Source organism: Rhipicephalus sanguineus, chromosome 10 (assembly GCF_013339695.2).
Source record: "Rhipicephalus sanguineus isolate Rsan-2018 chromosome 10, BIME_Rsan_1.4, whole genome shotgun sequence".
In the NCBI taxonomy this organism is placed as follows: domain Eukaryota; kingdom Metazoa; phylum Arthropoda; class Arachnida; order Ixodida; family Ixodidae; genus Rhipicephalus; species Rhipicephalus sanguineus.
The window spans coordinates 27,955,491-27,979,771 of record NC_051185.1 but is presented as its reverse complement, the minus strand read 5'-3'; the positions used below and the strand labels follow the sequence as shown (position 1 = coordinate 27,979,771).

The 24,281-nt window shown below is 47.6% G+C and overlaps 1 protein-coding gene across 1 annotated transcript; it reads right to left on the bottom strand.

Annotated features, from left to right (window-relative positions):
• Positions 1-2,345: 2,345 nt before the first annotated feature.
• LOC119406294 (TNF receptor-associated factor 3) lies at positions 2,346-20,598 on the bottom strand. Its single transcript, XM_037673028.2, has 3 exons — positions 20,235-20,598; positions 2,749-3,899; positions 2,346-2,361 (listed from the first exon to the last, which is right to left on the bottom strand). Exons 1-3 carry the CDS (start codon positions 20,532-20,534, stop codon positions 2,346-2,348), a joined length of 1,467 nt encoding a protein of 488 aa, XP_037528956.1. The 5' UTR covers positions 20,535-20,598.
• Positions 20,599-24,281: the final 3,683 nt, after the last annotated feature.

The following is a 24,281-nucleotide window of genomic DNA, read 5'->3' as shown; positions in this document are numbered from 1 at the left end:
TGCCAAAGGTTCGCTAAGAAATGCTTCGCATTTAATAATAATATCTGGGGTTTTACGTCCCAAAACCACGATATGATTATGAGAGACGCCGTAGTGGAGGGCTCCGGAAATTTCGAGTATCTGGTGTTCTTTAACGTGCACCTAAATCTAAGTACACGGGCCTCCACCATTTCGCCTCCATCGAAATGCGACCGCCGCGGCCGGGATCGAACCCGCGACTTTCGCGTCAGCAGCCGAGCACCGTAACCGCTATACCACCGCGACGGACGACACCGCAAGTAAGGCTCCGAATACTTTTCGTCACCTAAGTTTGTTCATTATAGCATACGTGATAAATATAACGCGCTAGATATCGTTCTACAACTAACACCAGGTCGTCAAAATTCTGTACATGGAGCTTGTAGGTTTGGTAAAGCGTACGGGTTGAAGAAACTTTGACACAAAAAGTGTTTCCATATATATATATATATGTTTTTCGTTGTTGCTTTTTTGTAAAACGCAGGTTATCATCCACTAATGACGGCTTACAATATGTTTTGCTTCAGCAGTTAATGTTTCTGTGCACGTCTTTGCAGCACCAATTCGTAGTGACTGTTTCAGAGACAGTCTCGAGAAAAGCGAGGCCATGGAGCTTGAAGTGTAAACACAGCGGGCCACATGACTACGCAGGAAATGTGGCGGACACGTGAGAACACGCCACCCGCGTTACGCGAACGTTTGGTTACGGCTCTCTTCCTCTCGCATTTTTTTTTCTTTTTGTTTCTTCGTTTAATTCTTCAACGGCCTCAATTCTAAGCAGTGGGCACGGCTACCTTATAGATATTGCTCATGTGGGAAATATAAGCAGCAAACGCATAAAGGAAAAAATTTGGGGCTCTTGAGTTTCGCCTTCAAGAGTAAAACGCAATAGCGTAATCGGGCCCCGTTCGCAAAGGCTTCTCAATAGCTATAGCATAGCTTCGCTTCTCGGTAGACACATCAGCAGTGCCGTCAGGAAAGAGACGTCTGTGCACGTAACATAGGCCCTTTCAAACTATCTTAGAATGATTACTGCAAGTACAGTTGCGAATCGCTCGCTACGCCATAATGCTTCTTTTTACCAATACCCAAATTAGCCACTACGCATCTGCCCACTTTGGTGATGTTGTTGTTGCTGATGATAATGGTCAATTATGCCTGAGCGCTTTGTCGTGGGTACACCTTCAAACCTCCCACTCGTTGTGCAACTCATATGTTCTGACGCCTGGTGAAATTTAACGCTTATGCCACGCAATATTACATGTGTTAATGAAACCCCTCGCACTAGTTAACATTCATATAGCGTTTTTTTTTTTTTCGCCGCACTTTCGAGCGCGGGCGTGGCTCTGTGGTAGAACGCCTTGCAACGCCTGCTTGCCACGCAGGAGGCCTGGGTTCAATTCACACTCGGACGGATTATTTTTTTATTATTTATTTGTTTGCATCTACTTCGATTTTTAGGTCACAGACAACGCTGATTTTTCGCTCACAATTACCTACGACGCCTACGCCGGAATTTCTGCTAAACCAGCTCTTTACGCTATCGCGTAAAACCTTCAAATGCATTCGTAAATCTAACGAGTCTACCCCAAAGCAACCACAAAGAACTACAGCTAGCCAACTCTGACCAGGAAGAACAAAAAACCTCTTTAAACCAGGTCATGTGGTCGGCTGAGGCCAGTAGGGCATTTTACTAATAATGGCTCCCACGAATGGATCGAAGAGTTTTATCCTTTAGATCAATGAAGTGTTACACACTTTCAATACGGAGATCAAAAGGCCAGTTTATTAACATACAACAGTTTATTAACATATTAACATTAACATACAACTTCATACAACAGTGTCAAGATGACTTCACAAACAACTACCCCGTTACAACGCCGTATTGTAGCTAATTACACTGCATAGTATTCGAACTTGCACATAATTGCAGAGTGTCTTTCAATAGGCTTTGATGCCCACGCCTGGTGAGCAGTGCAAACCCTCAACTTTACTCCTACTCGTGATCAGTGCACTCAACCACTCACGCGGTTTTTCAGGTAAAGCTGTACGTACATATGCTAAACATCTATGCGACTATCTACACGAAAGTGACGGTCACCCCACAAACTCGCAACAATGCTGGAAGAGTCTTTCGTTCGTCAGAGCTGTGAGCGAACCCAGTAGGTCATTGAATAACGCTGTGGCCATTAAAGAAAATAAAACTATGGTATGAGCCTGCTGTATGTGAAAACCCTGTTTCTACACCTCAACGCCTACCTAGACTAACGGAAATTATTGCTCTTTTCTACTAAATAAAGATTTTGGTCGAAATGTTGTCGCATCTAAGAGACACTCTCCCTGCAAAAAAATAGAGGCTCAACAAGTGAGACAAAGTAACGTCGCCACTATTTTTTTGTCCCGCGCAGATCATACGCATAATTAGTATATGTGCCATAACAAACATGTTTCCGAATTCGCGGTGCCCTTACTTGCGTTCTGTTTCAAATTCAAATCTCAGCCGAAGTTTTCCGTTTGTCATGATGACGTGTTCAGCGAAACTGTTTCTCCCTATCGCGAATGTGGCATTAAAATGTGAAATGCCCTTGTTAGGGCAGTCGCCGCACTTTTTTTTGATATGTGCTGTCAAAAGGTACACACCCCGTAGAATCACTTGTTAACGCATATACGGCAAGACGAGTGAATGGAAAGCTAAAATTTCCCGAAGTCTTAACACACTTCACCAACAGATAGAAACACGCAGTGGTCCAAGATTGTTTAGAAAAGGTAATGTGAATATACATATCCCTGTAGTACCGATACGTGACTGTGGAGAATCCACTACCTGACTTCCATATAATTTCACAATTTTCCAGGGTCACAAGAAAACCCGGAATTTTAGAATAGTCGCTGAATATGGCGCAAGGAGGACTCATCAAATCCTTACTCTCCGAAACCCATGGTTCTTTATCGCGTCGATAAATCTGCTGGCGCAGTAATTCAAGTGTATTCAGCGATTCGTTGATGAACACGTCCTGCTTGATGCACCATGGGATCTCTTCTCCCGAAGCTGCAGCGGCAAGGGACCCTTCTCCTTCGGAGGATTCGTGATTCGGCTTTAAGGAATCCAACGCTCCTTGCAAAGACTGCTGTTGGTCCGTAAGCCTCGAAGAGAGATTGGCCTCAACTCTGCTCACATGTTCTTTCAACCCGCATCCCGAGTCCCTGACCACGTGAACAAGTTCCTTTAACTGGGTCTTCACGTTCTCCTTCACTTCAGTTACAGACACTTCTAGCACAGGTACTATTTTCTGCAAATGCACCTTCAAGTCTTCCTTCACTTCGATTTGGGAGTCTCTCAGCACTCGTCCGATTTCCTGTATTTGGGACGCATCGCGCTGCCTCGACTGCTCAACCAGTTCGTTCATCTGGCTCTGAAGTGATGACAGATTATCACTGCACGGTTCTATGTTCGACGCCTTCAGTTCTTCCACACCGGCGTTCAGTTGTCGAGTCACCATCGTGCAGATGTTCGCCTCGATACTTTCCATTCCACGTTGAAGAGTATTCTCAAAGCCACTGACTGCACGGCTGATGTCCTGCGAACGCGCAGAGACTTCGTTCATTTGTCTCTGAAGGGTGCAAAACTGGTCCACAATAACACTCGTGTCGCAACTGGTAGATGGACCATCCTGTCTGCTCTTCTGTGCGCCGCTTGCACAGGAAGCATTCTGGGAGCACCCGGCGACATAGTGTGCTGCAATACCCGTGCGCAGTATTCTTTGTTCGCAACGTGGGCACTGGAGGGCGTGGAAGGCGCATTCTCTGTCGAAGTGCAGCAGCACGGCCTCAATGGTGCCTACAAATTGGCAGCCATCAGCCTCATTCCAGCAGTGAGCCTGTAGGGTAAAAATGTAAAAGGAAGAACAAGATCGGCTTTAATTCTGCTACCCTACCCCAATACTGAAACGTGAGTGACCCTATGCAGACGTTAACGTCGTAACAGTGCTCAGGATTAAGCACAATACACAAGGTTGTATTTATATCCTAATACAGGAAGACATTTTTAGGGAAAATGTCGCCACCAAATATTATACAAGACTCCGCGTGAAATCGTTAAACGTACGGCCGTCTTCCCTATTCATCTACTTGACTGTCACAACGATTGGCTATGATAAGTTTTGCTATGAAACGTTGCAATCAAATATTTACCCACCAAGATTTCAATGTAATATTATGGAGATGTGCTGCGCTGGAACACACCAGCTGTATTTCGCTAAACGTGTTTGTTTCACGCGTGTACCTAAATCGGAGTACACGAAAGCTATTTGGATATAGCTTTCATCCAAATACTAGCACCATGGTCGATTTGAACACTCATCTTTGATCGCAGTGGCACATTGCCAGAGCTAATCAGCTAACGGCAAAAGGTTATCTTTGCTAGTCTTGCCGTGAATGTTTTGTTGCTAGCATAAATGCTAATTTAGTGAACATTGCAATGCTAGACATTGCTTCAGCTAGGTTCCTTTCCTATGTTACGTGTTTTGCCCATCTATTCACAGATTACATATTCATGAGAGAGTTAGTCCCGTTATTCTTGCTAGTGCAGTTAGAGACAGCAACATAGGATGCGAGGTAAGACACCCTGCAATGATGTGCAAGTTCGAATACAATATATGCAGTGTACTTTGGTCCAACAAGACGTTGTGATTGTATAGTTGCTTGTGAAGTTATGCAATGACTGGCACATTTCAATAAGAAAAGCACTGCTGCCTCTCACGTGACCGGCCTGATCGAAGGGTCATGTCGTCGGGTATTTAGAAATGCTGTCCACACTCAAAGAATATATCCTGCGCTGTGGCCTCAGGCAGTGAGGTACGAGAAGAAAGCTGAGGAAGGTTGAGTTCCAAATCAACCCACTGTAAACGCCTGACATAAAGGACCAAGGCAGATGAAGAAGCGTCAGGGGGCGTTCACCAGTCTAAAATAACAGCTTCGTTCGCCGTTTAGGAGGCGGTTGTTGCTGCCTGATACTGACCTTCAAGTTCCGTTTGTTCCTGCCAGGAAGCTTCAACTTCTGGCACTCGTCTTCGCAGAATGGCTGTGCGTCCAGGGGACAGACGCTTCCGCCACCTTCGACGACACACCCCGTCAGACAGTGCTCGCACAAAGTGTGCGAACAGGGCAGCAGTACCGTCGTGCTCGGAATGACGTGACACGCGCAGCAGGCGTAGCGATTCAGCGTGAATTCGTCCTCGAACCGCGTCGGGCGCCAGTTCGCGCCGCTCACCGAGTCGCACAGTCGGTGCAGAGATTGACGCCCTCCTCGATCCGGCATGGTGACAATCGAGCGGACAAAGACGCACTGCTTCAGCGGCACTCTCAGCGGGGCCGCAGGTGTTCGCTTCCGATAACGTCGTCGGTATGCGGTGGTGCTGTGCCGACCGCCGCTCGAGTGATGGCGCCGATAACCACTATCTGTTAATGGCGTCCTTGAAAGAGTTACGCCTCCTCAGCAGCCAAGCTTGTTTTTACGGGTCGCACGGCACCGCAAACTTATTCTGAACGGAACTCACTCGTTGCCTCACCGGATCGCAGTAAGACACAACAGCCGCTGAACATTATGAAGTGAAAAGCAGTGCGTGCGAAATACAAATCGAGTAAGAACGGCACCACGAGCACACACTAACAACGTTTTCCTCATTCCATCGCGGCAATGTGCACAAATATTCCAGAACCCTTGCCCTATCGGGAAAATAAGGGCAAGGCAAGCCTGGGATATGCGTGTCTTACATACAATTTTACAGTGCAGCTGTTGTAGCCGAGCAAAATCCGTGGACAGCGATATCGTTCACAGTATAGCCAAGCGTAGAAGAGCCTGGTGCGGGGCGTGTTGATACATAGCTTGAAAAATCGACGAACCCAGCTTTTAAAGACACGTACACAAGAAGTTTTGACGACACACATGCTGGGTGTGTCGTCAACACTTCTTTTCTTGCGTACGTATCTTTAAAGGCTGGGTTCGTCGATAGCCGAGCGAGTGGAAGGCAAACTCATAGTGAGAGGTAAAGCATTGCATAAGCCAAGCATAGGCGAGAATGAAAGCCTAGCAAAGCAGAGTTGGGAAAGGGAAAGGTTCAGGAGGAAGGGAGAGGGTAAAGCATATTAAGGCAATGGAGTGTCAAGGGAAGGAAAAAGTCACAGTTCACCGCAAGGGCGAAGTAATGAATGCGATAGCAACAAATTGTGGTGTTACACGAAGCGAGGCTGACAGCTAACTGTTTTGTATCCGATCTCGCGTAACTACGAAACGCTGGTGCATGAGCATACGGCCACTCCAGGGAGAGATGCTCTCCGGATAGTCACTTCGCGTTGAGAGCGCAGCACGTAGAAGGGTATACGAGCCTTCCGCTGTGATGGCTTTCGAGATAGCGCGCGCGCCAGCGATCGCGACCGCGCCCTTAGATTCAACATTCAATGTGGCTGTTGGCGCGACTAACCCCCCCCCCTCGCCCTCCACCACGTGTATTTTCATGGTCGTTAAAGACGGGCGGGGCCCGTTTCCTGTCTGCTTCAACGGCAGACCTCCCGCGCGGGGGGATGTTATCTCATGCACCCTCCGAGCGACGGAAATGGCCCGGCTCGTTTGATCTCTGCTTCGGCCGCGTTCGTCGCACCCGCTCGCGCGCTTTTTCCCGCGGAAGAACATACAAGGCGCGGGGGGATCTTATCAATTTGGACTTCATACCTGAAGGACATGACAGCGACGGCGACGGCGACGGCAAAAACCCGTCGAGAATGTCCATATAATTGCATCGCAACAATAAGGGAAGCGAGAGGAAGGAGGAGGGAGGTGAGCGGATAGGAGGAACGGCGGCACAGGTGGCAGGGAGGAGTTGAGCGGGAGCGCAGCAAAATGCAACCGCGCCGTGCGCACGTGGTACGACGTTAGTAATGACTTCAGCGGTCCCTAGTAAAAGGCGCGCTCCCATATCGGCGGGCCTCGTTCTCGCCCTGAACTGTCTCCATGAAGTGCTTTCGGCGTATGACTTTAGTCGCTGAGGCTTTCCATCAGCTCCGCTGTTCACTGGTATTTCAGGCAGCAAAGCCAAGCCTATCTTTTAAAGCGATAGCGTTAACCAGCGAGTTTCGCAGAAATTCCGGCGTCGGCGTCGTTGGTTGTGAGCGAAAAATCACCATCTGCTCCGTGAACGAAAAATCGAAAATATGCAGAAGATAAATAATAAAAATCTTCGGTTCGAGTGAGAATCGAACCCAGGCCGTCTGTGTGGCAAGCAGGTGTTCCACCACTGAGAGATGACATTGCTTGAAACTTCTTCGGAAAAAACACGCTATATGAGTGTCATGTAGTGGGAGGAGTCTCCTTAACGCATGTAATACTGCGTGGCAGAAGCGTAGAATGGCGCCAGTCGTCAAATCATCTGAATTGCGCAACGAGGCGGTGTGTTAAAGGCGCACCCATTGCAAAGCGCTCAGACATATGTAATCATCACCAGCCGCAGGAGCATCAGCAATGCGAGCAGCTGCGTAGGTTCGCGTGTTGACTTACGGACGCGTAATGAGCTCTTCGCTGATTCGCAAAAGGAAGAATTATGGCGTAGTGGGCACTTAACAACTGTACTTGCAGTGGGGATTCTAGGATAGTTTGAAACGGCCAATGTTACGCGCACAGTCGTTTCGTTCTGGCACGTTTGAGGCATGCACCGAGAACCGAAGCTAGGCTATCAGTTCAGAAGGCGACGCGCATGGGGCCCGATTACGCTATTGCGTTTTACTCTTGAAGGTGATGGTGAAGCGCCCTGCAAGATTTTTTTTCTTTCTTTTTTCGCAGTGCGCAACGCTTCCTTCTGTTTTCTTCCTCCATGCCGAGAATTGGATCTTCATCCAGGTGCTTAGGAGCGCAACATTTTTGTTGCTATCCGCTTTAACGACAGTCATGCGTTCATTTCCAGGCAGCAATCAAACGTGGCAACCGCACTGAGCACAGTGCTGGGCAAGGTAACCATCATTTCTTTTTTGTACCGTCAAATTGTGCTCTTTTACGGCTGTACTCGCGTGCTCGACCGAACTACGGTCCCGGCAAAACATCCGAATGATCAGATAAGAGTGATCTCATTGAGGACTCGATTATTGTGAAGGGTAACTGTATCAGCAAGCCCTCGGTTACCTTTACTCCAAGAGAACTGGCTTTTCTTGACAGCGTAAATCAGGGTAAACACCTCTGACACGTTTTTCGTTGCTTTCCTGTACATTTTTTTATGTTGTATTATTATCACGTCCGATAAGATTTTTCTGCTTAACTTGTTCATGTTTGCTACGCGACAGTTTGCACGCGCTCACGCGATGTAGTATGCTGTCATATATATACGTGTGCGTTTCTCAATAGATCCTCAGTCGGAAGTCGGCGCTTGTCTTTGTTCCCTTTCTTGTCGTTTGTCCGCTCTGCGCTGGTTGTTGAAGATGTACTGCCAACTAGCCCAATCTCATGCCTCGTTCCAAGACAGTTGAGTGTTCGAAAATCAAACCTATTACATTTATTTTCTCTTTGTATGTTTATCGCTTAAAACAACGAGCAGTGCTCCAGTATTGTTCGTTACGTGCGTCTTGTCAAGTATGTTACATTAGCTTCATTATTGTCATTGTTATGGTCTTTTATTGTATTCCAGATAGGAGTTACTCGTTTTGTGTCTCAATAATAGGATTCTGAGCTCGCGCGAGACTGAATTGTCAGCAGTTGTTATTCACTCACCACTTAACTGAAAAAAACTTAACTAAAAAACGTCCGTTCGCAAACAAAGTCTACACAACCATTACATTTCACCATGGTTGCAAGTTGTAAATACTACACATTAATACTCAGAGGTGATTCATCTGGAATATTTGTTGTGCTGGATTCGACAATCTTGCCTTTCAAACGCCCCTACTTTATCGTAGAATTAATACAATCGACTGAGAATGAAAAGAACATGGCTTTCGCCTTTGAGTAGTCTTAGGCAAATGCATAAATGACCGCGCGACTGTTTGTTGCGCTACGTTATTGAATGGTTTTTTACTTTTTTTATGCTAGCTTTGTGTGCCGATGCAGGATATGGTTTTTTGCGAGCACCCCCTTGCGTCGTGTACAGTACGTATTACGCATTTACAGCGTGCTTTTACCAAAAGACGTGACCTTCGGATGTCGCCGGAACTTCGTGACTTCGTGCATTGTTGCCTTCTGTACACGTTGTATCGTTTTACAGCATTCGTGATCACCTGTACAGAACGATGGGAGCCGCTGTAGTGCACTTCAAAAATGAATTTACGTGGAAAAGTCTTCTTAAACTACAAATCTCCGTTCGCTCCTGCTGAAGTAAGCTTGACAATATCACCAGACACTGATCTTTCCATTGAATATGGCTAATAACGCAGTGTTTCCCACAAAGAATGGCGGAAAGACACCGAGAAACGGAAAGAATGACAGTGAAGCAATCGCAGCCTTGTGAAAGGAAGCTGCAATTAGAGGCGAATGCGAAACGAGCGAGCGGAACGACTTTTATAGCGAAGCTGAATAGTGCTAGGAGGTGGGAAAATGTGGTGGGCCGTGAATCCGTGAGAGCGCAGAAACTATAATGAAGGAGCACTGCTTGCATACGTAACCTCGGAGGGCCCACATGCTTGCTCTACGATTCAGGCTTTGTCAGCATACAAACTAGAGATGATAGCCGCCGCAGCATAAATCGATGCCCATAAAATATTTTAGGTATTCTTAATATCGTGTAACCTTTATCGCACTGAAAGTAGACTAAAGCTACGTAGAGGGAAAAACACGGGACAACACAAGCGCGAACTATCAGCTGTAAATTTACTTTACAGAATCATGACAAAATATATACACACAAAGAAAGAGTTGTCCCGTGTCGTTCCATCTTCGTAGCTTTAATCTACTTTCAGCGCGATAAAGTTTACACTGTGAACAACCAACTGGCCCCTACCCTGGCTATTCTAAATATCCTTTAAGCTCACGGCACCAAATGCATCTCTTGACCGTTATAGAGAAATAAAAAGGTACAGCAGGAGACACTTCGATAGATCATATCCCGTGATAAACCCCGGGCCGCGCGTTTCAGATTCGCTGTTCTACCATGTGTATTTCTTTGAGGCGAAAGCCTTAGATGCCTCTAGACCGCCCTTAGAGCCTTAGAAGCCTTAGAAGACCATCGGCGTCTGTCGGCGTCGTCGTCAATTCGAGTGATATCCAAATTCATGTGGTCGGAAAACCTTTGCTTACATCACGGACTTCTTGACGAGAAGAACAGCGACCATCAGGATAGGCGAGGAAAAGTCGGAACCTGTCGAACTCGGCGACAGAGGAACCCCTCAGGGGTCGGTTCTGTCGCCCCTGCTCTTTAATCTGGCCCTCCTACCCCTACCCAATCTGCTCCAGCAAATTGAAGGCGTGGACCACGCGTTCTACGCCGACGATATCACGGTGTGGACGAACCGAGCCGGGTCCAATGCCTGGGTAGAGGATGCCTTACAGAGGGCGGCAACGACCGTACATGACTATGCAAAGACCTGCGGGCTGAGCTGCGCTCCACAGAAATCAGAGCTGCTCATGGTCCAGCCGGGAAGACCCAAGAAGGAACCGCCGCCGAACGTGACCATCACCATCGACGGCATGGCCATCAAACCGACGCAACAGATCAGAATCCTCGGTCTGCTGCTGCAAAGCGACGGTCGAGCGTATGCGGCCGTCACGAAGATCAAGAACACCTCGGAACAGATATTAAGTATGATCCGAAGGGTCTCTAATCGTAACAGAGGCCTAAAGGAAGACGATGCAATGCGTTTAGTGAGGGCGTTCGTCGTATCAAGGGTGACCTACTCTGCCCCGTACCTCCAGCTAACGAAGGCAAACAGGGACACCCTGAACACGATGCTGCGTAAAGCAACCAAGCAGGCATTGGGCGTGCCGATCTACTCGTCCACGCAGAAACTGCTGGACATGGGCGTTCACAACACGGTGGAGGAGCTGATTGAGGCTCACTTGTCTAACCAAAGGGTAAGGCTAAGTCAAACAGAGCACGGCCGGGCCGTCCTACGGAAAATAGGATGGCAGATAGAACCACTTCCAACCAAGACGGCCCTTCCCGAGCAATGGAAAGAGGCCATTCAAACCAAGCCACTCCCCAGGAACATGCAACCGGGGAAGGACGACGGGAGACGGTCCGCGCGAGCCAAGTCCCTGGCCCGACAGCTGGAGGAGAACCCTAGAGTACTCTACGCGGACGCCTCGCTCAGAAAATACGACGACCGAGCAACGGCGGTAGCCACGTCCGTCGACAAGCTTATTGTCAGCGCGTCGCTGAGGACGACAGACCCAGCCATTGCCGAAGAAGTGGCTGTGGCCCTCGCACTCGTACAACCGAGCGTGGACTCCGTGGTCACAGATTCGAAGTCAGCATACGCAAGCTTCCGCAGGGGGTTGATCTCTCCCGCTGCCCAGGCCATTCTCTCCAAGCACAAGCCTCCGGGACGAGCCATCGAGCTCGTGTGGATCCCGGCTCACTCGAAGGTGGAAGGCAACGCCCTCGCCGACCACCACGCCCGAGAACTGTCCATCCGGGCCGAGGACGAGCCGGCTGAGCTAGCCCATCCCGTGACGAGCTTTAAAGACATCACTAAAATGTACAGAAACGCGAGGTGCAAACTTCCTGTACCACACCCGCAACTAACCAGGCAGCAGCAAACGATCCTGCGGCGCACGCAGGCGGGATCGCTAGCGCATCCCGTTCTGTTACACCGAATGTACCCGGCGGAGCACGACACACTCTGCCCTTTCTGCAAAACGGAAAGAGGCACTCTGGCACATATCATAGCTGAATGTAAAGAGCTCAAGAACCCGCCACCTCCCCTTCCCCCCAACATCCCCAATTCTCAACCCCCAGAGCGATGGGAGACCTTGTTGTCCAGCCCCGCCCTGCCGACTCAGCTCGCACTGACGGCCAGGGGCCAGGAGTTGCTGGAGACATATGGGTCCCGTGAATAGGGAACCACCCCGTCTGGTACCTGCGCGTACCATCGAATATTCGGGCTCAATAAAGTTGATTCTCTCAAATTCATCATCACGTGATGACGTCATTATGACGTCACAGATAGCCAGCTTGTGTGGCGCCATCATGACGTCTCGTAATGTGAGGTCAGCTAGGCGATGACGTCATTACATGACAGTTTGTTTGGTCGTCAAAGATGGACCAATAACGGAAGCAGTGCAAAACTATGTTACGGGCAGAAAGCTCGTAAACTAGTCTGCAAAAATGTATTGCGGCAGAAAGCTTTCCTAGGGGAGCGGGGGAGAATTCCAGTCATGCACAGGAAACCCCTATGAGCTTTTTCGTAGCAATCGGAGCACGTTAAACGGCCTGAATCGGGATGAAGGTCATGACAAGGACCGCTGTGATGTGTCGCCCGAGGTAATAAGTATGCGTCACACTTTTCAACCCGGACGTGGCTATCTTAGATGCGCGATATATGCTGCACTTTGGTACACTCGACATTAGGGCTGTGTCTCGAACGCGGCTGATCTGTTTTCAGCAAATCTTCAAAATCACCAAAGCAGCAACTGAAAAGGATGTATTACTGGCTCCGTTATTTCTTTATCTAATCTAGAAGACAGGCTCGTATGACTTTCGCATCGCCAGTTTCCTACCTGAGTACTTCGAACGAAGGTGAGACTGATAAGCGTGCATTCGAGACTTGCTTACATTACCGCCTGCGCGCGTTGCCTGCGCTATCAAAGTTATCAGACTTACTCCTACTTCCATGTTGTTCAGCTCTGCAGCGGCGCTCTTATCTATGGTGCATAGATACTATATATTTGCGACACCGCCAGTCACCAGTCGCTTTGTCTATACCATACGACTTTCTCCTGCACCAGAATTATCCGAGTGTCACATGTGTTAAATATCGTGATTGTGCCCCTTGTGCTCGATTACACAAAGTGGCGGACGTAACTTTCACCACCAATTGGAATGCATAGCGCATAATTAAGCGAAGCTTTTTATAACTCGCGGATTTCGGTGGCGCCGTCGTACCCGAATAACCCGGTGCCGGCGGGCGTACAGGAATGCGGCCATCGAAGGTGCACCGGTAACATGCGCGCGTGTATGCGCCGTTTTCCAATAAGCAATACTATAGTTCGTGACAAATTATTATGGTAATACGATAATCTGTGAGAGTATGGCTGGTATTGCTTCTCGGTTTTGCTAAGGCCCGACACCAGACGCTTTTTTACAGCAGAGCTGTTCTGCTTAAGGTTTGCCGTGTGTCGTAGATAGAACATTATCATCATCATGAACCGGCACGCGCGCCCTTCGTCCTCTTCTTCCTCTTCTTCTTCGCTCCCAGAACACCTGTGGCTATTTGACCGCCATGGGATGCGATAACTCTGATTGGCGAGAGAACAAGTAGAGAGGGAGAAAAAGGGAGAGAGAGAAACAGAAAGCGAGGAATTCTTGGCGAAAAAAATTCTTGGCGAGGCGAGATTCGTACCCGCGTACCTACGATCTGAAGGCGAACGTCGAAACCACTCGGCTATCCAGGCACGCTACCAGAGCATAGTATAGCTTTGTATAGTATAGCTAGGGGGTGGGAAAGGGAAGTGAGGGTGAAGTGGTGAGATGCGAGGGTGAGGAGGATAACGGAATGGAGGACGGGAGAACGAGTACGGAGAGGGAGAGATAGACAAAAAAAGCTAGAAAGAAAAAGAGACAAACAGATAGAGAATAAGGGAAGAAAGAGAGAAAAAGATAGAAGGCGAGAGAACGACTACAGAGATAGAAAGATAGAATTAGAGAGGAATAAAAAATAGAGAGAAAGAATGGAAAGAAAGAGAGAGAACGTCATCGCAACTACCATACAGGTGCGTGAAGCCCCCCAAATTGATACTGTAGCCTGACGTCACGATAGTGTCGATGTCAGTAGGTACGCCATGCGAACATCGACTTTATTGTCAAAATAAAATACGCTGTCACCATTACAAAGATTCACACTTGCTCATATGCGCGTCTGTATTCAGGATATTTGTACGGCAGAGTAAAGACAACTTCGAAACTTGGCCTTGTAGACTTCGAAAATATATTTACTCTAATAGCAGGAGGAATATATCTGGGTATGGGGTTCCGTCGAGTGGGGCAATTAATTACTGCCAGCCACGTTATGCACCTAAGCCCGCGAGACGACCAAGGAACCTCCTTGGAGACGACACATCACCGGCGAGAAACTTTAAAAAATGGATGCGGCTTAGCTTGGCTAGGGACCGGTTATGCAAGCACTAGCTTGTTTACTTAATTATGCTTGTTTACCCTTGTAGCCGAAGCACAGTTTGCCAACCGAACGATATGACTGGTCGAGGATTCCGTGCTTCGTGCACTCACTACCTTCGTTTCGTGAGTTTCCGTAGCCTACGCCGCAGTCGAACGCGAGGCGTTCATTGACACCTCCAAAAGCCCGTCGCTGTAGTCTTTCTGCATCCTTCTCCCGAAGTTTAGCTCGCCGAAGTTCTCGTTCTACACTCGTTTCAGGCTGCCACTGCGCGTTTGTACTGACGTTTCCGTTTTAACTCATTAGCAAGCCGAACGACATTCGCAGGATGGTCCGACGCAGCTTGTCGACGTCGTCGCTGCGACCACACAGACGACTTAAGCACAAATGGGCCAGCATCCTCGCTCTCACCTTCCATCGCACGACCATGGCACAACGGCTGAACTGAAGCCCGCTGGCCCAGCGTGGCAGCGAGAGCGGCAAGTCACGTGGTTTGTCAAGTCACGAGATTAGTCACGTGGACACGGCTGGCGAGGCAGCGGTAGGGTGTCATCTTAGCAGCGGACGGAGCAGCGGCGGCGGCGGAGCGCGGCTTGTCACGGGCTATCCGTTCTTCGCTTCAAGGCCACGCGGAGATACGCAGCGAAACTCGCTCGAATAGGCCAGTAAAGCTTTCGCTTTAAAAAGAGCATCGCTTCGGCATCCATATTGCCTGAATGCATAGGTGGAGAATGCAATGAATGCATAGGTGGAGACACGTAATTTGTTTTATTGTGTTAACATTTTTTCAGTCTTGGAAAAGTTATGATTAAATTCGAAATGTGCGTTCAGTTGGCAATTCCCAAACGTGTCATTCGTCTCGCCCTATTCAACGAACACAAAAAATTCTTGAGACGACCAACAGAGCAACTACCGAGACAAGGACGAAAGGAAGCATAAACAAGGCGCTGTTCATCCATCTTCCTTTTGCCTTTGTCTCGATAGCTCCTCTGTGATTCAACATGCATCTCCAAGTCCCTCAAATTTTCCCCTTGCTATAGTAACATGATGTCAACTGTCAGAGGCCCATTTCAGCTTCTCCTCTAAGCTTTCCTCAGCTTCTCCAATAATTTACCTGAGTAAATTCGGGATTTGCTAGTTGCACAGATAGGGTGAAGGTAGGCCACACTAGAGCATCCCATTCCAATACATCATTATAAACATTCACCGCTAGCTCATTCATAAGTATATCTGTGCATTGTACGAGGTAACGAGGCAAATGACACTTGGGTATCAAACATGTTGTCAAGATACAGCGCGGATGGAAAACGATGACAAAAGTAGGAGGAAACACCGCGCTGTTTCTTTACAACGTGTACCATACCCAAGTCCGCAAATGCGCATCCTTCTACGTGACAGATCGTCAAAATGTGTGACGCTACCATGGCGTAACATAACGTGAGGTCAATTGGTGACATCATCACATGACATCATTGCTTGGTCAAAGGTGGGCCGATCACGGAGGCAGTGCAAAATCAGGTGAGGTGCAGAGAACTTTCAATGTCTCCGATCCTGGAGGAAGCGAAGAACCACGTCAGGTGCAAAAATGTTTCGGAGGGTGGCGGGGGAGGACCGAGACATCAGGTAGGAAGAAAAAGAAGACAGCTTTCACATTCGAGTCGTCTTAGGCGAATGCATAAGGGACCCCGCGAGATTTCATTACTCATTGTGACTCTCCTGCTTGAAAACTGTCCGCGGTACTCCGCTATTCTTAGTTACATGCATCTAATGAGCTTTCTTTTCATTTGTTTCTTTATTATCTTTTCTATACGGTTTGTTACGGTACCACAGATACGCATTTCTTGTGGCTCAATCGCAAGATTTTCAATCAACGCGTTACTAATTATGCCTAATGTTGGCAGGTGTTGCCATATGTTAGTTCAATGACGCGGTTAGTGAGCAATGCTAAGGCCTAACTGCGAACTTGCTGTAAATCTCCCGGCTACCTGACAACAATTTGTCAGATTCTGCTTCGTGATTTTATTATGCGCAATTAAAGCAAGCATTCCAGCAGCAACATTCTTTAACTTTCGAGATAAGCTTATATACAAGTACTCTTTGAGTTTCAAAGAACTAATGAGGCCTCATGCGCATGTCCGCACATTATGGCCCCTGGCCAGGTGCCACTTGCTGCGTCATGCTATTAGCTCACCGCAAGCACGGGCGTAGCCAGGAGAGGGGGCTGATGGTGATACAACTCCTTACCCCCTAAAGCTTTCAGATCTGGTTGTTTGTGTACACATGCACACATACAAACGAACGCAGGAACACACATAAGGGGTGTTTCAACCCACTGCCCCCTACCCCTCCCGAAAAAAGCTTCTGCGTATAGCCCTGGCTGGAGGATTTACACGCATGTTTGATTATAGCTTTGTTTCTGTTGTCTATCGCCTTTCTTTATTTGCATTTTCTTAATGCAAACATTTTCATCAATAATTCCAAGGAGCAGGTTCCTTTATCGAGGTATCGAGAATTTATTGTTGCGAATATTCGCAACAATGTTATTATTTGCAAAGAAGGACATCAATCGCACAAACGAAACAATTGAAAGGGCTCGAAAGACCAGCCAGACTACTCAGAAGAAAAAAGAAACGTCAACTCAGTAACTGAATTCCAAGGTTTAAAATGCATTCACAGAGCAGTGTTTACGCCACTACACAGAACTTGACCAATAAAAACGCTTTATTAGAGAACATTTTATTGAAGATTATTCGAACTTACATATCTGTCCCTAAGTGTTTTGATGCCAACGGTCTAGACACACAAGTTTATTTTGCTCGCGATAAGTCCACTCATTCGCCCAACCAGTTTTCGCATTGAAGCTGCAGCTACACATTCGAAGCTCATCTGTACCTATCTTCACGGTAATGAAGATCCCACCGCGAAATCGCGGCAGTGTTTTAAGGGCACTTCACATTGTCAGAGATGTTACCGCTACCAGTCCGTAAGTGACTCTTAAGCGAAGAAAATAGCGTGTGCTCAGGGGCCCTTTTCGATGGGCTTCATGCGCGGACGCCCACTTTACAAACCGTATGGCGCACCGAGGATAATAGAAAATATCGTTTCTCTGCTAATTAGTGTTTCATACGAAATATCCAATCGACTGAGGTGAACGATCGCTGCCGAAAACAGGTCCCATTGATTGAGAAGGTGAATGTTGTTTTCCCCAGCTAATGTTTCGAGTGAAATTAATATGTTTGTCGTCACAACGAGGTTCGCTCCTTCATTTCTGAAAGTCAAATCTCAATGTAAGTTTCCTGTCTTTTACAATGCCATCTTCCGAGAGCATTTCTAGTTCTACAACGAAGACGGCCATGAAATGTGAAATGTTCTTTCTGGAGCACACTTTGCATTTGCCTTGCGAAGAGACGTCAAAAGGTAGAAACCCTCCATCACTGCTCCTTGCTGCCGTTACGTCGAGTTTAGTGAATGGAAATCCAGAACTTTCCAAAGCATTTATGCACTGCACGCGGACACAGAACAAAGTCGGTACTTTATCTCTCAAAACCGAAAAGCTAATCTTGATATGCATATCCCTGTAGTACCACTGATTTGACAACGTGACTCTTCCGTCTTGTAATAGAAATATTTTGTCAGCTTTTTCGAGAGTCACGTTAAAACACAAAGGTTTACTATCATTCCTGAGTATGACGCAAGGCCGTGTGAGCAACTCCGCGATTCCGGATACCCACGGAGTGTCATTTTTCCGACATATATGTTGGCTCAGACTTTCCAGAGTGTTTAGTGATTCGGTGGCGCAGATTTCCAGCTTCCGCAGGATGAGCCGTTTTTCCATGCGCCACGTAATATCGCCTTCGTTTCCCGACGCACCCGCAGCAAGGAACCCTTCCGTATTGGTGGATTGAACATTCTGTTGCAATGAATCGAGCCCTCTTTTCAAAGACTGCTGCTGACGCGTCAGCTTCGAAGCGAGGTTAGCCTCAACACTATTTACGCGTTCTTTCAACTCGCCTTCGGAGTCCCTTAGCGCGTGTACAATTTCCTCTAACTGGGTCTTCACATTTTCCTTCAGTTTACATTCGGAGTCTTTCAGCACGCGTACGATTTCCTGCAATTGGGAGCAATCGTGCTGCCTTGACTCTTCGACGAGTTCGTTCATTTGGCTTTGAACTAATGAGATATGATCACTGGCGGCTTCTCTGATGAACGTCTTGAGTTCTTCCAGGCCGGCATTGAGTTGCTGAGTCACCCTTGTGCAGATGTTCGCCTCGATGTCTTTCATCCCACGTAGAGAACTATCTTCCAAGCCACTGACTGCACGGCTGATGTCTCGCAGTAGCGCGGACCTCGAGGCTCTAGAAAGTTTGTCCAATTGTCTCTGTAGAGCAGACAACCTTTCCAGTATCGCACTGTCGTAGCAGCTGGTAGATGAACCGTCTTGACTGTTAGGCTGACCACCGCTTGCACAAGAAGCGTTTTGGGAACACTCAGCAACACAGTGTGCTGCGATATCCGTGTGCAGTATTCTTCGTTCGCAACGTGGGCAATGTATGGCGTGGAAGGCGCATTCTCTGTCGAAGTGCAGCAGTACGGCTTCGACGGTGCCCACAAATTGGCAGCCGTCAGCCTCATTCCAGCAGTGAGCCTGTAGGATAGAATGTAAAGGAAAGAGGCAAGCTCAGTTTTAATGCTGGTACAGTCCCGTAATATTAGAACATGAATGACCCTATGCAGATGTCAAGATCGTAATCAGGCTCAGAATTAAGCGCCATTCACGAAGGTATAATCATATTCTTATGCAGGATATTTTGGGGAAAGTTATAGTTACTAGTTACTTAAAACGTAGCCAGACTATTATATTATGCAAGACACCGAATGAAAAGGTGAAACGTACGTCAGTCTTCCCAAATCCATTGCTTGACTATCACAACGATTTGCTATGATCATAAGTTGTGCTATAAAACATTAAAATCAGAGATTTACCCCAAAAGATCACAAGTAATATGATGTAGACGGGTTACAATGGAGGACATTGGCTGTATTTCACTACACATGTTGGTTTCACATGACCCTAAATCTAAGTGAGGTCAAGAAAATGTTGTTTTCAAAATGCGCCCGTGTTTGCTGCCATGACAGATGTGCAGCACAGGAAACCTAAACCGCCTAAACGTAACTGAAAAACAGCAAGGACCTTCTCTTCTTCTGTGGGACACGTTCTGCCAGGCCATATTGCGTGAGTGGAGCCACTAGCGTTCTATTCACAACGTTCGCATACCAGCGTTTTTGTAACACATCAAGTTTCCCACTGAACTGTGGTGGTTTGTCACCTTGACTAAACAAAACTGGAAGCGTTAATGCTTTCGTTGACCTATTCCATGCTCTACGAGACTATTACGGTAATCGTTTCATTCTTTAAAAAAAGCGGATGAATACTATAAGATCAATATGCGTTCTCAGTTGTTGTTTCTTTTTTTACTTTGATCCGCACAGCGATTGTCATCGCGTGCTGTAACGAGTGTGGCGGGCGTCTCGACCCCGTTTGAAGAAGACAAAATTGAGATTTAAAAAATTTTGTTTTAGAAAATTCTACTCGCTTTGGATGGACACTTCAGACCGCACGCTTTCTATTGCGATAGGAAACAGAAAAGCGATGAAGGACAGCAGGCAGCTCCTACAGGAAAGGCACTGCCACCTCTCACGTGACCGACCTATGATCGGAGGGTCATGTGGTCGGGCATTCAGAAATATGGCATGTTGTCCACATTGAAACAATATATCTTACGCCTAGGTCTGTAAACGCTGTAAACGCCTGACATAAAGGACCAAGTCGGACAAAGGTCAGGGGGCGTTCCCCAGTCTAAAGTGAGTTTCTTTCGCTGTTTAGGAGGCGGCTGTTGATGCCTGATACTGACCTTCAGGTTCTGCTTTCTCTTGGCTGGAAGCCGACAGCGCTGGCACTCGTCTTCGAAGAAGAGCTCGGTGTCCAGGGGACAGACGCTTCCGCCACTTTGGACGACACACCCCTTCATACACTGCTCGCACAAAGCGTGCGAACAGGGCAGCACTATCGTCGTGCTCGGAATGACGTGGCACACGCAGCACGCGTAACGAATCAACGTCAACTCGTCCTCGAACCGCGTCGGGCGCCAGTTTGTACCGTTCACCGAGTCGCACAGTCGGTACAGAGCTGGACGTCCACCGCGATCCGGCATGGTAGCAGCGGCTGAGGTCTAGACGGACTGCTCGCACGCGGGGGCCGCAGCCGTTCGCTGGCTATCACTTCACCGTCGTTACCGTCGGATGGGGCGGTTCCCGGGCCCACACCGCCCGTGTGTCGGCCCTGATAGCGGCGATGCGTTATCGGCGTCCTCAAGTACGTCTCTCCCACAGAGCCACGTTTGCCGTTGCAAAAAAAAAAAAAAAAAAACACTGCCCCGCGAACAGATTCTGAGCGGAGGTCGCTCGCTCGCTGCATCACACCTTGGAAGATGAATTAGCCTTGTTTTAACAGCGGAGATGTTTAAGCTCAGAGAAGCCCCGTTAGTCGCGAACAAATATTAACGTCACTATGAACCGGCACGCGTTCTCTTCATCCTCTTCTTGCTCATCGAGCTCTTCTTCAACTTCTGCTTCGTTCCCAGATCACGTGCGCTGATTTGTCCCGCGTGGGATGCAACGACTCCGATGGGCGAAAGAACCACCACCACCTACGGGGATGAAGAAAGAATGAGATAGAAAGAACGAGCAATGGAGAAATTGAAAGAAAGGGAAGAAAAGCGGAATAATATACAAAGACAGAGAAAGAAATAGACAAAAAAGAGATATTAAAAAAGAGAGAGCAAACCGAAAGAGAAGGAAAGAATGAAATAAAAATAGGGAAAGAAATAGAGAAAAAGAGAGTGAATGAAAGCAAAGAAATAGAAAGAAAGATAGAAAAAACGATAAAGAGAAAGAAATAGAAACAAACAGACACAAGAAAGAGATAGAAAAAAGAGAAAGAAGAGAAAAGTAGGAAAAAAATACAAAGAAAGAAAGAAACAAATAAATAGAAGCAAGGCAGGTCGTCCAGCTTCGCACTTCCGTCAGTCTTGGCAGCACGGGTGCGGAGTAGCATTAATTTTGGAAGATTCTTTTGTATGTGAACGCTTGCGACTATTGTACATTGCCACTGCCACATACGTGTCAGTGCATTTATTGATCATTTCCTGTTTTTCGCTCCCCTCTCTCTCTATATATATATATATAAATTCTATAAGTTCTACAGCGAAAAAAAGAAAAAAAAGTGGTTACCCAAAACAAAAACGAACAAGTAAAAAAACATATAGCAAACTGAAACAAGTTTTAACAAGTAACATGATAATGTACAGTTCGCTTGTAGGAGTTTCAGTCTGTGTTTTTCTTTAATACATGATTTAAGTGGACGACGTCACACAGGAGGTCAAATTGTCGACGAGTACACACCAGCCAAACAAAATGCCATTCTAATTCAAAAGACAACACCCTCGGCTACTGTGGTTTTCGAGCATGTTACGATACCCCGATAGCATGGTGTAAGATGCCGTATTTTCTGGCTTATAATTGGCACAACAGATGCAGAAGATTGAAAGATAAGCTTCGTGTTCAAGTTGTACGCGAATTTCGGCGTGCAAGGTGGCTTTACGGCAAAAGGAGGAAGGTGTCTGTGATAGCAATGGCCCAAACTGGCATTACGTGAGGACGGATGATTGGTAATATATCCCTGGTTTGAAGTGCCAAAACCGCGATATCAGCAGGAGGCATACCGTATGGGAAGGTTCAGGGAATTTCGACCATCTAATGTTCCTTAACTTGCATTTAAATCGAAGTCCACGTGCTTCTAGCATTTCGCCTCCATCTAAATGTGATCGCTGCGACCGGAATTGAACCCGCGACCTTCAGGTCAGCGGCCGAGCACTGTAGCCACTGTACTGCCGCGGTAACACGGATGATTGACAGAATAATGCTTTTGCATTATTCCAGTTTCTATACATATTGTTAGTTTGAGCGTTCCTATGAAGGTGTAAAATTAATTTGTATGGTTTGTATTAATTTGTATTGCGTTATTCTGGCATTTGTACTTGGAGGTGCATTTATATGCAGGGGCGCGACAGGTTTGCCGAGCAGGCGCAGCGCCGTGCTCATTCGTAGAATGCACGGAAGCGGTCGAGGCAAGCAAAAGTCGTGTCCAAGGGATGGTGACGAAATGGGGTGAATAGCCTTTTGGTGCGCATAATTTCCAAACGAATTCCATTACGAGCGCACCCAAATGTACACTTTTCGCGCTTGCCTTAAAGAGCCTCTAAAGCGCTCCGAGTTCAACGACAGAGCGGTTTCTTCCTCGACATTACTACACTCCCTACAGGCGCGGTCTCCTCCTCGCCACTAATATATATGTCTTCATAAAACACGTGAACAATGTCAGCACTAAGCGTTTAGCCTATCAGGATTGCGCGCTTTTCAACTACACGCTGTTGCCTCCGCTGGCGCAGTCGAATACGCACAAAATTGAAGTTAAGCCAGTTGATTGCGCACGATAGTGGTGGAAGACAAGGCAGAACGGGTGAGTGCTCTGCATGGCAAAGCACGGCAGGAGACAAGAAAACAAGGCACAGGCCTGGTGTGCCACCCTCTGGCTACGCCACTGGAAGAGACTGATGGCGCCACGAATTGCGGCCAAAAGACGGGAGACGCCAGGAGAGAATAATAGCATCTTCCAGTGGTCGTTTGAGAGCGCTCTGACTGTGTTTGAACTTTAAAGCTCTTCAACGAGAACTAGCTGGTATGCAAGTCATGTTCCTCCTTCCTGATCATGTGTTGACCCGATAATGTTAGCAGCAATGGTTATTTGCTATTTTACATACTTTTTTCAGCGCCTGCGGAGCACTCGAAAACGACCAGTCGAAGATGCTATAACCCGCTCGTTATTTGTATTTTCAGAGGTTCTTTAGGCTACCCTTTAAGCAGACCGACGATCTTACCGTACCTACCTGCCGTCTTACGGTTAAAAAGGCGTTGACGCGCACAAGCCGAACGTAAAACGAAAGCAGAGAATCTCGTCACCATGGCAACCGGCATGACGGTCCGCTAGCTTATTTCGCACGGTGTCGACGCGCCACTTTCTGCCTCGTCAGAGGCTGAGACGCAGTTGTCTCGCGCTAGCGTATTTTTTTTTCTTCTTGGCGTACGCTTGATACTCAGCTAAGCCTAGAATTTCAAGTGGGTCGAAATTCGGCGTAAATACGCAGCGCAGGTCATGCTGAGGTACTTCGAGACAGTGTTGCAGCAGTGTGCGATGAATTGTGATGCTGAGAAGAGGGCAGCAGATGCGTGGCCGAATTCTGTGATAGGAAACCCTGTTGGCGTGTGTTTAACTGAGGCGATAACGAGGCGGGGTCAAAGCTGGAGCTGGGTGTAAAGAGCCAGACCGAAGAAGTAAGTGAGATCAAATTGTTCAACGCGGCTTGATTTTCATGGTAAATTACAGGCGATGTTTAGAGCTTTCTCAGAATGTGAAGGTGAAATCCTAGTCGGAACCATAACGACGTGGAATGAAGCTCCGAGTCAACGCTGCTAAATTGAACTATACTCTGTTTTATACGTTATGTGCAACGCTGTGGAAGCTATGCACGAAGTTTGGTCAGCAAAAATGTGTAAGTCCGCGCGTCTCGCGCTTGCATTTCGTCGTTCCAAACGTGTGGCCTCCTCGATTAGTTCCGGCTTCGCGCTGCCGGAACTGATCGAATGCGAGTTAATTGATTCATGATCTTGAGCAAGTTTTACAGCGAAAGCTGTTATGAGATCATTTCTCCGGCCGTTTTTGGCGCCGTAGTTGTCCGCCGCCGCCGCCGCCGCTGCTGCCGCCGCCGCCGCCGGTGTCCGTAACCAGTATCGCTCGAAATAAGAAAAAAAACTAATAAGAAAAAAATTCCAGGATGGAACGA

What these genes read in the sequence shown, in the direction of transcription:
- LOC119406294 (XM_037673028.2), bottom strand. Translation starts at nt 20,534, where the DNA reads ATGCCGGATCGCGGTGGACGTCCAGCTCTGTACCGACTGTGCGACTCG. An exon ending in AGAGAAAGCAGAACCTGAAG is followed by an intron (nt 3,900 to 20,234) that starts GTCAGTATCAGG and finishes TTTACCCTACAG; the next exon opens with GCTCACTGCTGGAATGAGGC.